The sequence below is a fragment of the Tachysurus vachellii genome, chromosome 4, assembly GCF_030014155.1.
Source record: "Tachysurus vachellii isolate PV-2020 chromosome 4, HZAU_Pvac_v1, whole genome shotgun sequence".
Taxonomy (NCBI): Eukaryota; Metazoa; Chordata; class Actinopteri; order Siluriformes; family Bagridae; genus Tachysurus; species Tachysurus vachellii.
The window spans coordinates 31101455-31116870 of NC_083463.1; the positions used below are offsets into that span (position 1 = coordinate 31101455).

The following is a 15416-nucleotide window of genomic DNA, read 5'->3' on the forward strand; positions in this document are numbered from 1 at the left end:
GATAAAAAATAGTTTAGTTCTCCTGAGTTGAGTCTCTGATTCAGAATCGACTCTTTCGGGAATCGGTTCCCAAAGCTAAATATCGTAGTAGTAAAGCCTGTTAGGATTGAACGGTGTCGCAGTTGATCGTGTTGAAGTTTATCATTTTTAAAGATCCTGGCATTAACAAACAGGAGGGTGACTGAGTCTTCGTGGTGGTTTGTAATGTATGAATGGATAGTTGATGGACTGTCGTCGCTGTTTGTTCCGTTTTCCGTGTTTTCTGGAGGGAATTCGCCGAACTGGCCTAAGGACAGTAACCAGGCGCCACCACGAGACGAGGTCACCTACGGAACACAACAACAACAGGACAATTACCGACCTGCCAAACGAAACTATCAAAGGTGACCGAGTGCTTATATCCTGTTGTTCCTCATTTTCTGTACTAATAAACTTCGACGCGTTAGCTAGCGTGCTAACAGAAGCGCCCTGAGGAGGCTACAGTCCAACCGTCAAACTCAGCTGGCTAGCCAGCTAGCTAAACATCCAGTCAGATATCAATCTAATACTGACCGTTTAGTGTGGTTTATTCTTTATGTGACCGGTAAGCGGGGAATTATTTAACCGGTTTATAGCGAAATTCCGTTAAACTGCAGCTAACTAAGTTAGCCAGTTAGCGTAGCTCGAGCGCAAACGATTAGCATAGCTATCGTTTTTAAGTCTACTTCAGAATTTGACAAATAAACAGCTTTATAGAAGTGTTTTGAGTGTGAAAATGCCAATGAAACAACATCGGTGGGGATGTTTTATATCTGTCCTTTTAGTGATAGACAATATTAGTTTAAAATATGTAGATAAAAATTAGTTTAATAAACGATTATAATTGTTTGATGACTCGTCTTGCACTAGTCGTGTTTTTGTCCAATTACATGATCTATAGCGTTATACGTCACTCCCTTGGGTCCCGGGTCTTGGGTCCCGGGTCTTGGGTCCCGGGTCTTGAGTCCCGGGACTTGGGTCCCGGGTCTTGAGTCTTGTTTCTTGCTCTTAAGTTGCTGCTCGTTGGCAGTAAACAATGTTTACCTGTTCCTATTTCTAAACCTGGTCAACCTCAGTACACACACCGACTCTAAAAACACCTCGTTGTCTGGGTCACCATCCTTATTAAAGTGTTCGATCCCGCGAAACGTTTCTCTGTCCTGTATAGTTAGCTAAGCTACATTCAGCTTTCTTTAGAGTAGGTGGTCTAGCAGATCTCAAATACTGTTTTCTGTTAAACTTGTCAACATACGCAAGCAAAACACACGTGTCAAAGTTTCACGGAACTTGTACGTTAACGTTATTGTTTCTGTTCTGTCTAATGCAGTATCCACTCTCCCGATGGAGTGTCCGAGCATCTGGAAGTCAAAAGACCAAGACGAGGTACGTAGATACGTTCCTGCGTTATTTAAAACCGAACCTATCCTTCAATTAGTACGGTCTTGCTATTAATTTAATGCAATTCCGTAATTGGTTGCCGGTCCTTTTGCAGATGTGATCGTCCGAGTTGTGAAGAAGACTTTCGCTAGGATCGCAGGGCTGCTACGTTTGCAACAACACAAGCCGCGCCATTATGAAAAGGAGAGAGACTGTAGAGAAACGCAGGTTCGTTGTAGAAAGATTGTTCTGTCTGATTCTGTCATCTTTAGCTTTCATGCAATATCTGAATTGCAGCAAAAGTGTTAAGTCTATTATAAATTATGCTCTTAAACCCAGATTGGACATGTTGCTTTAGTGGGAATTGATGAAATTCACAGCAACGGCGTAAATAAGTGGACGATTGGTGGGGATGTTAAAATGGGTAAGCGCATTTGTATTCAAGTCCACAGTATACAGTCATTCAAGGCATTTATTTAGTTCATAGAATGTCTTGAGGAGAAAGATGCTTAATATTTCTGTACATCTCATCAGAGAAACAGAGAGAGATGGGGTTAAGTGGGAAAGAGAGGAGTGTGCCAAACTTCTGTGTCGGTGCCCAGCCCCTGAGAAGGAAATTTGAGTGAGTATACAGAGTTCACCCATTTTATCATTTATTCTCAAAACAATACTGATATTAAAGTTAGACTTTGAAATGATTAAAAAATGTATACAAAACTGTCACTGCATCCCTGTATACAATTAATAGTTTAAAATGCATAATCATTGCTCTATATTTATGTATGGTTATTTTTTCCCTCCGTAGAAGCGGGTCGGTGTTTTATATGGGAAACCAGGACCGGCAGAAAGAGCTTCCACACAGGCGGTCACTGCACTTGCTGCCGTCACGCCCTGTCCTCCCTGAGACAGATTTCTCCGGCCGCGCACACAAACCCTGCCTCGCCGTAGAGGAGGTAGCATACACGTTTAACACGTTGGCTGTGTTTTAATTTTAATAAAATGTTTTCAGTGGGGAAGTTTAAATACATAACCATAGCCAATGTTAAATACCATTGTAACCATTTAAATTAAAGATTAAATATTAATAAGCATTTTGATCAATTTGTTCATATCCTCCTGTGTTTTAGGCCCTAAAAGAAAGCGATAGAGAGCACTACAGAAAGCTGGTGGAGATGGTGTCTGAGAAGTACTCGAAGAACAAACCGCTGCCGTTTGGACGAGTGAAACCGCCGATGTATGAACGTTTCGTTCAAATAAAATAAAAGAATTCTCTAACATTAAGCAGTGCACCAAAACCCCTCCTATCTCCTTATTCATGTGACTGTCATTGAGCATACATAGATGGATGCACCGCATGATCTACATACACACACTAGTGCACAGAAATTCACTAACAGTTCTAACGTCTGTTTATAGCACGACTTTTCCCCATGGCCGTACTACTACTCCCGAGATCAGCAAACCTACACCAATCAAAGGTGACTCCAACAAATATTTCCCAGCTTCTTCACACACTTCATACTCAATGCTACCACTTATTAGTAAGTATTCTGTGTATTCCTAGTGAACCCACATGCACCAGTGTGGAGGAATTCTACTTTAATAAGCTACGTAAAGGACAGGTAATTTGTTTACTCTGTTTTTCCGAAACCCTTCTCAACCTTATACAGTATTTTTAAATTATTATTATTATATTGTTTAAATGAAGCTTATTTGTCTCCTGCAGTGCACCAGTCAGTGATGTTGGGAGGAAGAAATCAGACCAACCGCTGAATAAAAACAGGGTACGCACAGTATTGGCAATGCTGCAATCATCAGTCTCTCTGAATATCCATGTCCATGAGTAGCGCTTCGGCTTGAGGACAGAACCTCTATCTCTTTCTTCTTGTCCCCAGCTATTAGACGTGGATCTATCCGTCGAGGTAGAAACCCGGCTGAACCTGAAGGAGAGAGAGACCACTGCAGTGTGTCAGACCCGTGCCGAACCTGTGTTTGACACGGGCAAGCACCTGGAGGAGGAATTTCCCAGACTGACAAAGGTAGTGCTTCTCTCCTTATTAGCGCCATCACAGAGAAAAATACACATAACACTTTGTGATGTGCTGTTATAGAAAAATACTTTTACTGTTATTACCCTGAGGTTCTATAACAGCATATACTGACATCCATTGTATACACCATCTTGAGTATGAAAAGTGTGGGGGTGTGTGTGTGTGTGTCACTCTGGATAAAGGTGTCTGTCAAATAATGTAAATGTGTGTTTGTGTCATGTGATGTGATGGGATGCATTACAGGAGATGCAACAGGAGGTGAGTGCTGCTCTTGCACACAGAGATCCTGACCTAATCCTGAGCAGCGCTTTCAAACTGCGTATCACACAGAGAGATCTGGCAACCCTGCAGGAGGGCAGCTGGCTCAACGATGAGGTAAAGCGCATTAATTTTATACAATATTAAATTATGTAATGTGCGAACGCTTATAACAAAGCAAATTGCCAATGATTAGTGTTTTTGATTTATCAGTGAACATCATGCTTTTAATGTTGTGGAGTGTGTGTGTGTGTGTGTGTGTGTGTGTTAACCTGTCATGCACATTATAGCCAGTCATTCCATCGTTATATGAAAATTATATAGACACACCTGTCCAATCAGATTGTAGAATTGTGATATAATGGAATAAAGATTGTGTTATAATGCAATTTAATCATTTTTGTTAGAGATGTATAGAAGAACACCATCCAATCCTTTCTGTTTGACCATCTATCAGGTGATCAATTTCTACCTTAACCTGGTGATGGCACGGACGGAGCAGGAAGCGTGCGGGAGGAAGGTGTACTGTTTTAGCACCTTCTTCTTCCCTAAGCTGCACGGGGGTGGCCACGCTGCCGTGCGTCGCTGGACCAAGGCCGTCGACCTCTTCCTCTACGACTACATCCTCATCCCCTTGCACCTGGGGGTCCACTGGTCTCTTGCCGTGAGTCGTTTTCTATAAGCGTTCTCATATTGTTGGTTACAAAGTCGATTGGTTGATTTAATTAATAAGAATAAAACCTAGTTATGTTATTTATTTATTTTTGGTGTCGTCTAGGTCGTTGACTTCAGAGCAAAGTCTGTGAGGTCGTACGACTCCATGGGTCAGAGGCACGATGACATTTGCAACACGATACTGTAAGTGGCCGAGCTCAGTTTCTATGGAAACAATTCCTCGTGCCTTATCTGACTGACTGCTTGACTTTTTGTTTATTTTTAATTTTGTTTAAATGCAGGATGTACATAAAGGAGGAGTGCGAGGTCAAGAAAGGCAAAGGTCTGGAAATCTTAAAGTGGACGGTGACCAGCTTACGAGCTACTGTAGGTTTTAAGCAGGAATTTTTATTTCGATTTTTAACTTTACGATCATTGTTTCATGTCTTATTTAATGACCGTTACACATTTCTGAAAATAAACTGCTAGGAGGTTCCACAACAGAAGAACGGAAGCGACTGCGGGGTCTTTGTGTGCAAGTACGCCGACTATATCGCACGCGGACGACCCTTTACCTTTAGACAGGTAACACGCATCTTGTATTGTCCTGTAAATAAGCACGGAACCCATTTCTAGTCCAATACACAGGAGCAGGGGGTGTAAGAGCTGGATTAAACATCTTACTAGCTAGCAAATGAGCAGTAACAGCCATGTCACTGCAACTGACAGTGAAATTATAAGACTAGATCCAGTGTCACATACACAGTGTCACATGGACGCTATACATCGTTTGCATGTCATTTTCATTTCCATTCATGGCTAGTTGATAAGGATGCTTGGAGCTGTAACCCAACCCAATCCACCACTGCATTTTTTTTCTTCATGCCAAAACATTAAGAGCTTAAAAACGTCTGTGCATGTTCAGACCAACCAAATGTCACACACGTGATGTATATAAACACGTATACAGTGAATAATACCCGTTACCTGTATTTTATTATGTATAAGGATGCACCGAAGATTACAGTAACGATAAACGGCTAAACTGCTGGCTGGATTTCGTAATTTCTTCAAGGTACGGAAGATTTGCAAAAGAATATATCCAATATCGCTTGCCTGTTTGTCTCTCCGCAGTGTCACATGCCGTATTTCCGTAAAGTGATGATCTGGGAGATTCTCAATCAGAAGCTGCTGCAGTAGGAGGGCAAAAAAACAAAACTGGACTTGACCTGACCAAAGCACCAGACCACACAACGCATGTCCTCTGCATTTCTCTACAGACGTCTGCTTCTGTCCTACCCTCGGCCCTGTGCGGTCCCTTTCGGACGGGTGGTGGTGGTGTTTAAATCACAGGTGTGTGTGTGTGTGTGTGGGTTCAGAGGGATGAAGGTTCGGGTTAGACAGTCAGCCACATAATCAGCACATGGAGAATGGAGGGTTTTTTTTTTCCCCCCCTAATTGCTTTGTTGTTAATAAAGCATTTGTCATTCCTTAGAATGGTCTTATTGACCCTTTGAGATGTGATTATTCGAATGTATGCTGACGTAAAGAAGCGCATGACGACGGTCTTTTTTTACGTTTGTTTTGTTTTGTTTTTTTCTCCATGGGCTGAAACCTTTTTATAGTATTTTTACCACCGTGTTTGAACTAGGGAAAAGGAAGGAAACAACTTTATTTATTAAGCTGGATGAAAACAGGTTCGTTTTTCTTTCATAGCGATCACGGGCAATGACGGAAGTGAATGTATGCGAGAGCTTTATGGTACCTGAGCTGTGGATTGCAGTGAAAGCTCCAGTATTTATTGCGTGTCGTTAAGTCCAGAGTGCCTTGATGATGGCTTTTTTTGTCCAATCTTTTTCTAAATCTGTAGGAGACAAATAGATTTACTAAAACACACTACATGTGTGCTACTGGAGGTGTATGTGTGTGTGTGTGTGTTTGCCTGAAATGAGACATTACTGAGGTATGTACAGTATAAAGAGTGTTTGGTGACAAAAAGCAGATACCTGTTTTTTTATATATTTGACTTGGATTATATGCTATATTTGTAATGCAAGTATGTTTTCTTTTTTCCAAACTGGAAGGATAATGGATGCCAAACAGAGATGGTTATGTTTTCAGATCTCTAATATTGCATGGTCAAGGAAAGTCCTTTAAAAGGAGCAACAAGTAGCGTTATTTATCTCTGGCCTGCCGGTCGTATTACGAAAACCCTGTTTATTTTCTTCCTACCTTTTGTAAAACCATGCCAGTAGGTGGAATGATGATGCTCAAGTGCAAATGTATACGTGTACATGGTGTCCTGTAGTGTACCAGCTTCCCATCCTGGGTGTATGTCTGCTTCACTCTCAGTGTTCCCGGGGTAGACAGCACCCGTGACCGGGATCGCTGAAGACGAACCAATGAAACTGTATAGTGGTTTAATTCCTGGCTGTTTCAGAATCAGTATACAGCAGATAGAAGAAGACCTTTTCATCAGCTTCATCTGTTCCCATCGTGCAGAGTTCTCTGTTCTCCTGCGACAGGATTTAACACGAATATTTCAGATTTTATTGAAAAATTCACATTTTTGCTCCTTTCTTTTCTAATGCAATCTTTATTTATGACCTAATATCTTTTGGTTTAGTTTAAGCCGAACTGTTAGTGTTGTCTGACCTGTTTGTGTCTGCGTGTGTGTGTGTGTGTGTGTGTAAGATTGATGAGTGTGTGCAGTTTATAAGTTTAACTGAAATTCGGAGGACTACTGTATATGCGCAGTTTTTGTTTTTTTGTTCATTCAAAATGTTGGTAATTATTTTTATAAAGAATAAAGTACTGGAAGGAAAACATTTGTCTTTTTTTTTCCCCACGAGTATTCTTTTCCTTCGTCTGATCGGGACAAACCAGCGCTGAACGTCATGTAAAAGTTTGTACATCTTTAAGGGTGTCTCTTGTTTTCTTGTAAATTCAAACTGAAGAACATTTTACCACCTACAAACGTTGGCATGTGCAAACCTTTGTACTGCATATTCGATGCACCGACAATAGGTCGCCACTAGGTGGCGCCGCCAAGTGTGCGTCATAACAATTCTGTTGGACCGACTTGTAAAAGGAACTTTTAACTTTTTTTATTCAGCCAAACTGTATGTTTATTAGTTCTTTTTAATACGACACACAGCAGCTAAAGAAAACATTGATACGATACACAACAAACTCCCCTGAATGAACAGTAAACACTATTTCAGGTTTAACTCGACGCACTGCATTCGTTTCAGCTAACAGAGAATTCCAGCACAACACACTGAAAAAGAAATGAAAAATGGCTGAGGATGAGGAAGAGTTAAGGCTTGTGGTAGAGAGCGTTAAAGGTTCTGTTTTTGTAGGAAAACGATCAACGACGAAGCTCGTTATTTTCCTATAACGGAGGTCTTGTGATGGTTCAGTGCCCCAGCAATTTCACTACGAATATGGATATAGAAAAATTGGGGTTTCTTACAGAGCTACACAGACCTTGTTGGTCCTAGAAAGTTCTGCTTGATCTAGGTTTACCTGTCTGTAATGCTCACTTTAGTAGCTTTTTCCTGCTTGGGCTTTCATTAAGGGATAAACCTGCCCTGAATTTGGAGTGGAAACGAAAACACGACCCGGTTCTCACCTGAAATAAGACCGTCCATTTCCTGCCCTGCTTTTATGTGATCCACTGGTTTATTTATCACCGTCAATTATTCACACAGCCGAACGTGTGTGTGTGTGTGTGTGTGTGTGATGGAGACACCAGAAGCTGGTGCTCATGGGAGTGTAAGAGGATCTAACGTCCCATATATGATATCTGAGAAAGATCTGGACCCCTGTGTAAACAATATGATGAGCACCAACGTTCTAGTAACAAGTTCTTCTAAAAAAAATGTTTTTACATGGCAGTTTTGTGAGGTTGTGTTTAACATGCTGAAGTTTAGCCCCTGAACCAGGTTTAATACTGAACATACTGGTCCCCCATGTACAAGCTAAAGATTATATACACTTCCTTAAAACTAGTGTATGTCCATGTCAAGTAATTGTAAAGACCGTCCTGTTCTGTAGACACCCAGAAGACGACGGGTTCCGTCTTTGGATCTGGTTTCTCTCAAGGAAGTTGTTTCTCGCCATCTCTGCCTCGTTCATTAGGGATCCGGATTTCTGCAAAGCTTGTTAAAAGTGCTAGACAACTTTAAACTAAAGACACACATGGAATTTTCATGAACCAGATGCCTGGTTTCTGTACTAATCCTAGACCTTCTAAATATAAAAGAGCGTCCACACTCTGTAATCCTTCAGCAGTGCTCAGCGTAAGCTTTTGTGCCACAGGTCAAAGCACGGCACGGCGTGTAAGCGCACGTACTTTTGCCCACCAGACGAGCACTCGAGGCAGCCGTAGACGGTTTCTCTGCGCTGGTGGGACTTGCTGCAGAGCGCACACAGGCCTTTGGGGATGTTATGGTTGAGCAGGTTGACTCGAGTGTGCTTGTCCTCACGCATGTACGACGAGGAAAGGTCGGTCATGCTGGCCGCCTTCTCGTAGTAATCCGCCACGTCGTCCATGTACAGGTCAGAGTGCGTGAGCTCCTCGAATGTTCTGTCATCTGTTATAGTGGAGGAAAATGACCCAGAACAAAACATACGTTAGATATATATACGTGTAGCTCGGACAATATATGCAGAGCCAGACTGAAATCCGGTGTCGTACGAAAAGGTTCTCTGGTCTGATCAGACAGAAAATGTAATGCCTTGGCCTTGACACAAAGCACTACATTTGTTTGAAACACAGAAACTTCTCAAAACCTTTCCAATAGTGAAGCACGGTGGTGGTAGCATCATGCTGAGCCTCACCCTTGTACTAAAGTTTAAAGGAGGTGAATACTATAACAAGTCCATGAGCAGGATCATATACTCTCTCTTTAGCTTGTAAAGGACACATTACCTGCTCTGAAGGGATTCCCATAAATGATTCCCGAGAAGAACCTTCGCAACCTGCCGACCGAGAACCTGCCGAAGAATCCACCGATCTGCTCTCGCATCTGCTCTCTCTCAAAGCCTCCAACTGACCCCGGTGCTACACAGATATCTGCTCAGACGACGTACAGTCAGGATGCACCAGATAAATGAGTATAAAATCACATTTTTAGTGCACATTGTGCCACAGAGTGCATGCAATATACAAAGACTAGTAAGGGAAATATAATATAACTTCCTAAACCAAGTATTAACTTACCGAGACGTCCATCCAGTCGAACATAAAGATCAAATATGCTGAAGGCTATGGTGGTGTGGGCAGGAATTACAATGGATTTGTCACGGCCTTTGGGATTATGGATGTCGTCTATCTGAAACTGTAAGAGAGAGGTGTGTGTGTGTGTGTGTGTGTGTGTAGCCTTACATTATGTTCATACACGTCTTTGTGACTGTGTGCAAGTTTACCCGCATGGTAGCGCGGTGCATGCCAGCATGGACCGTGAGAGAACATTGTCGCGTGGTGCGAATGCTCTCCATGACGACGCACAGTACGGTCCGCCCACTGTCTTTAGACTGACGGATCAGACAGTGATCCAGGTCAACTTTCCTGGTGAGAGAGAGAGAGAGAGAGAGAGAGAGAGAGCTTATTGTTTGCACACCCTCACTTCAAAATACATTTACATTTACATTTACATTTACATTTACAGCATTTGGCAGACGCCCTTATCCAGAGCGACGTACATAAGTGCTTAAATCTCTAACATTGGATACATTAATGCTGGATCACTAAGTTACATACTTAAGATACCATGAGTTTAAAACATTTGTTCAAAGTTACAATGAAAAAGTGTCAAAGGATGTGTTTTGTTTTTTTTTTTTGTTTTTTTTTAAATGCAAAAGATAAGGAAAGAAGTGCTAGTTGAAGTGTTTCCTGAAGAAGTAGGTCTTCAACACTCCTGTGTTCATTTAACACAGGATTGAATTAAAGGTGCGGTGCATGATGTTTGAAAGCCAATGTTGACATTTGAAATCACCAAAACAAACACGCCCCTAACCCAAATGGGGGTGACCCCTGTTTTGATGGCTCTGCCCCACACATACATACGTTACCCAGGCAACTATTATGGCGGAACCTGTTGGGGCAGCTGACCGAGGGTATATTTTTATCAATAAATGAACACAATGAGTAACACTATGGTAATACAAATGTGTTTTTACCGTGAAAATTTAGCTCCGTTTCACGCGGAAGACGACGTTCAGTTCTCTCCAGCGCCGGAAAGCTGATCCTATATTAACACGGTTCCTGATTCTTGCCTTATCGTAAGCCTTTTTTCGCTTTTTGTTTTTATCCTCCATGTCAATGTTTCAATCGCTTTCTGCTAATGTCACACATGCGCACTGAACACTCTCTCCGCCACATATTGACAAGACACGCCCCTTTCTGCTCATTGGCTAGATGTTTGTTTTGTTTGTCTGCCCGACTAAGTTTTCTGAAGCATTTCTCAAACATCGTGCACCGCACCTTTAATACAATAATATTTTGGCTGAATATATATTACTTTCTCATATACTATCTCTACTCTACTAAGTAACATGACCCGATACAAGAACCTGGAGTTCAGCTCCCGTAGTAAGGTCGGAACCTCCACCTCATGTTTGGTCACAACCCCAAAGGACGCTTTGACCGCCACAGAGTCCGACCCGCTGATGTTGACGCCCACTTCGTGAATCAGATGGTTGCCCAAGCGTCCGTTTAGAGACACATCTGACTTGTCTTCATAGTTGAGAAGTTGGTAAGAGGACACTCCTAACACAGAGGAACGGCTCGGGTTACCCATCTCATAATAAATGCACGCTTCATATCTGTTTGCATCTTGTATTATGTTGTAATGATGTGCTAATGTAAATAATAATGCAGCCTGTTTGGAGTTTGCTCCGTTAATGCAACCTTAACACATTTTTTTATTTTTGCATGTTTTTGTTTTGCTATGTATGTGTGTATGTGTGTGGTTTTTTTTTGTGGTCCTGCTGTTGACTTTTGCACTAATGTATTTTAAGGCAACCCATAAATGTGATTTTTAATTACTTTAAATACCGTCAGTACAACATTAACAAACTAAGTGAAAACATGTTGCTGTTGTATATTTATTATTGTTGTCATCTTTTTAAATATGCTGTTGCGGTTGTAGGTTTTGCTGTTATGTTCTTGCATGTTTCTTTTTTTTTTTTCTGTCCAGTTTTTGTTCTTAGAGTATTTGCATCGATGGAAGCTTTATCCCGTGTTTTTCTATTCCCAGAACACTTAGAAACACACCAGATATAAACAGAGCGCCGTTTAAACCCGCAGTTTACCTGCAGTGATCTCCTTTTCTCCCACAAGTATGTCCTTGAGCGAGAACGGCGTCGAGGCATATTTTGTCTTCTTCCAGAAATGCCTTCTTCTCTTCTTGGTCACCAGGCTGAGAGGTTGATAACGGTCGGCTTCGCTGAGGCTCGGGACAGGTATCAGATGCCCGGTGTCCCCAACCTGCTTCACAAAGTTCTTAGTGGCTGCTGCAAACATAGCAAAAACTCATGACTCGAAACGTTGGATCAAAGCATCAATAATCCCTCGGTAACTTTTCCAGCGTTATATGTGCAGCATGTTTGCTTCCCAGTGGCTGTTAGTGAGGAGAGAAGGAAAGAGGAGAACGAGAACGAGAATGTGCAGTGGCCACTCAGGCACAAGTGATAAATAATGAACAGAAAGAAATCTGATCTGATCAAGCCTGTCCTGTCCGGTCTTGTCACCTTTAGACTGCATCAAAGTCTTTACATTTAACCTACAGCATTACTGCATTCATAATTCTTACCACAAAAGACTTCAGTACGTTTAACATCTAACATCTAACAAACAGTCTGAGCGTGAAAGCCGAGAACGTCACTTTATAACAATCCTGTTATTGATTCATTCATTCATTTTCTACCGCTTATCTGAACTACCTCGGGTCACGGGGAGCCTGGATCTCAGGTGTCAACGGGCATCAAGGCAGGATACACCCTGGATGGAGTGCCAACCCATCGCAGGGCACACACACACTCTTATTCACTCACACACTACGGACAATTTTCCAGAGATGCCAATCAACCTACCATGCATGTCTTTGGACCGGGGGAGGAAACCGGAGTACCCGGAGGAAACCCCCGAGGCACGGGGAGAACATGCAAACTCCACACACACAAGGCGGAGGCGGGAATCGAACCCCCAACCCTGGAGGTGTGAGGCGAACGTGCTAACCACTAAGCCACCGTGCCCCCTCTCTGTTATTGATTATTTCCCTGAAACTGCACATCACTGAATGTTCGATCCCTTATATAACAGTATATTTTTGTCAGCATGCAAAAAGCGTCGTGTCTAAAGAGAAACCGTAACGATAAAACAGGCCTCTTTTCCTGTGAGACCATCATCTCTAACATCTGCTCTTCTGATTCTGCTTAAGCAAAATGTTAGATATAAGATCTCCAGTCTGTTAAACTGATGAGTACAGACACTAAGGAAATGCACTGAGGTAATATCCTAAAATCAGAAAAAGGACTGTACGGTTTAGGGTTCAGGGCCGAGCCGTTACTTTTCTTTCTCCTTCTAAAAGATTTATACGTGGAAGAATAAACATGGTATGTGCGGTAATTTATTATAGTTATATAGGACAGCACTAGAAAGTAATTATAGATCTCGTAAATGTAGACGAACGACTAGGCCGTATACCCACTGCTGAGTGCTGGCCTTTTACAACAACACTCCATTCTTAAAAGGGTAAAGATGCCCTATTTATGGAAGAAGTGGCTCACACATGACCTCATGTGGCTTTCTCTGTAATTTCACTATTGGGTGGAGAAAAAAAAAGTCAAATCCTGTTTGAGGAACATTTTTGCAACATGTGTGAATGTGTTTGAGTGTGTGACTGAAAGAGCGCTCGTACAAAGCGGCATCTGTACGGAAAACAAGCAGAGTTTACACTGCTTCATTGTGGTCTAGGTTCTGGAACATCCCTGAGGTCAGAGTGTTAGTTTTGCTGCAATGACGATAACAACGCTAAATAGCTGTGTGTACACTGAGAGGTAGCTAACCCGGAACAAATTACCTAATTTAGTTCACTCAACAACTGGGAGGAAAAGAGGGAATTGTGGGATGGAAGGTTTGGGCAATGTTGCACAGGATCCATTTTAGAAGGCAAGATCATAGCAAGAGATTGTGGAGATTTTGGAAGTAATCAAGTCCAACCAAAATAGCCACGGGTTTATAACTAATAATGCCTTTTTTTTTTTTTACTGAAAATAACTAAAGGCCATAACACAGCAGTCTGAGCTCAGCTGAATGTTTCCTTTAAACGGTCCCCTGAGATTAAGGATGACCTGGAGTGAGATGTGTTTGCAATCCTCCACATGGATCATCAAAATGTGGTCACTGGGCCATCACCGTTGATTGCGTAGAAAGGATCTCCTCAGGTGCACCTAAACTGATTTCTTAAACCACACGCTGGCTAACAAACACGTCTGTAAGCAATAAAACACTTTAAGTTCTGTTATAGAAAAGAACTAACAACAGGTCTGATTCTGTATGTTGTACTTCTGTTTATGTCCATGGAACAAGTTAGTTCCTGTTCTCACTTACTGTGATGTGTCTTGCAGCTGGAACAACAGTCGGAGCTCCTGTTATAGAAAATTAATCAACTCTTTATAGAGTAAACGTGACCTCAGCTCAAGACCCTTCAGTGAGTTAGTAAGAAAACAGCATTAAAAAAAAGCCTCATGCACGATTTGAGATTTTGAATTTGGATTCCTTCTGAACCCGTCGAGCCCTGGAATATCCTGGACATCACAGCTGCTTTTCTCCTCTTCCACTCGCGTACCCTCTCTCAGTCCGCCTGTGGCCTCCGGAAGCCGTCTGATATATCTACATCCTTTATCATCTCACCATCTCACAGCTGTTTTTGGAATCTCTGGGCATTAAGACAAACATGAAACACACCAAAATCAGCATATATTACTCTATAGGTAATATAGAGTCGATCTACTGTATATAATATGGATCAGGTTACAAATAGCATCAGCAGTGTTTAAGTTTCAGTTATCCAAAACATAAGAATATAAAATTTCATTGATCTTAAACGTAAAATGCATGAATTTGTAAATCATTATTTTTAAATGCAAGCCTTGTTTCACTGACCGTAGAGTCCTAAAGACCGCCAACTCCTGAAAGAATGACAACACATATGTAATGTCTAAGAAACTTGGAGACACAGAGAGGATCTTGGCTGACTTTTCCATGCAGCAATATTTCAGGTTGCTTTGTATTGTTAGGTTTGTTTTTGTAGGCTGTAACTCAGACCACAAGCTTTCAAACATAGAGACTAAAATAGTACAAAACTCTCATTTTTCCCACATTTGTGTTTGGAGTCATTCTCTTTCGCGAAAGGTTCACATACAGCTTCACATAAAGGTTCACATACAGCCAGGTACAATCTGCTGGCTTTAACTGTTCCGTGCAAAATTGCATTTATTGAATCTGCCAAAGTTCTCAATTTTAGCTCAGCAGCTTCCAGCGACCTCCCAAAAACACACCTAAGGTGACTCAAAATAGCCCCTAGGTGTGAATGAGTGTGTGCTGTACTGGTGATGTACTGGTGTACTGGTGATGTACTGGTGTACTGGTGATGTACTGGTGTACTGGTGATGCACTGGTGATGTACTGGTGATGTACTGGTATGCTGGTGATGTACTGGTATGCTGGTGATGTACAGGTGTACTGGTGATGTACTGGTGTACTGGTGATGTACTGGCATACTGGTGGTGTACTAGTGATGTACTGGGGTACTGATGATGTACTGGTGTACTGGTGATGAACTGGTGTACTGTGTACTGGTGATGTACTGGTGTACTGGTGATGTACTGGTGATGTACTGGTGTACTGTGTACTGGTGATGTACAGGTGTACTGGTATGCTGGTGATGTACTGGTGTACTGGTGATGTACTGGTGTACTGGTGATGTACTGGCATACTGGTGGTGTACTAGTGATGTACTGGTGTACTGGTGATGTACTGGTATGCTG

General features: G+C 42.0%; 2 protein-coding genes across 3 annotated transcripts; one reads left to right on the plus strand and one right to left on the minus strand.

The window, feature by feature from the left end:
• Nucleotides 1-75: 75 nt before the first annotated feature.
• On the plus strand, nt 76-7184 carry senp2 (SUMO specific peptidase 2). Its single transcript, XM_060868913.1, has 17 exons — nt 76-383; nt 1346-1401; nt 1511-1623; nt 1735-1819; nt 1930-2017; nt 2201-2348; nt 2523-2629; nt 2812-2873; nt 2960-3017; nt 3122-3179; nt 3291-3434; nt 3690-3821; nt 4162-4368; nt 4483-4562; nt 4661-4745; nt 4848-4943; nt 5493-7184. The coding sequence occupies exons 1-17, from the start codon at nt 205-207 to the stop codon at nt 5556-5558; spliced, it is 1764 nt and encodes a 587-aa protein (XP_060724896.1). The 5' UTR covers nt 76-204; the 3' UTR covers nt 5559-7184.
• Nucleotides 7185-8657: 1473 nt separating this feature from the next.
• On the minus strand, nt 8658-11889 carry pjvk (pejvakin). 2 transcript variants are annotated; one of them, XM_060867213.1, is made up of 6 exons: nt 11679-11889; nt 10938-11133; nt 9792-9933; nt 9586-9703; nt 9295-9438; nt 8658-8956 (listed from the first exon to the last, which is right to left on the minus strand). In XM_060867213.1, the coding sequence occupies exons 1-6, from the start codon at nt 11887-11889 to the stop codon at nt 8658-8660; spliced, it is 1110 nt and encodes a 369-aa protein (XP_060723196.1). The 2 variants fall into 2 exon arrangements, with proteins under 2 accessions (XP_060723196.1, XP_060723197.1); XM_060867214.1 differs by lacking the exon at nt 9295-9438.
• Between the last annotated feature and the right edge of the window lie 3527 nt (nt 11890-15416).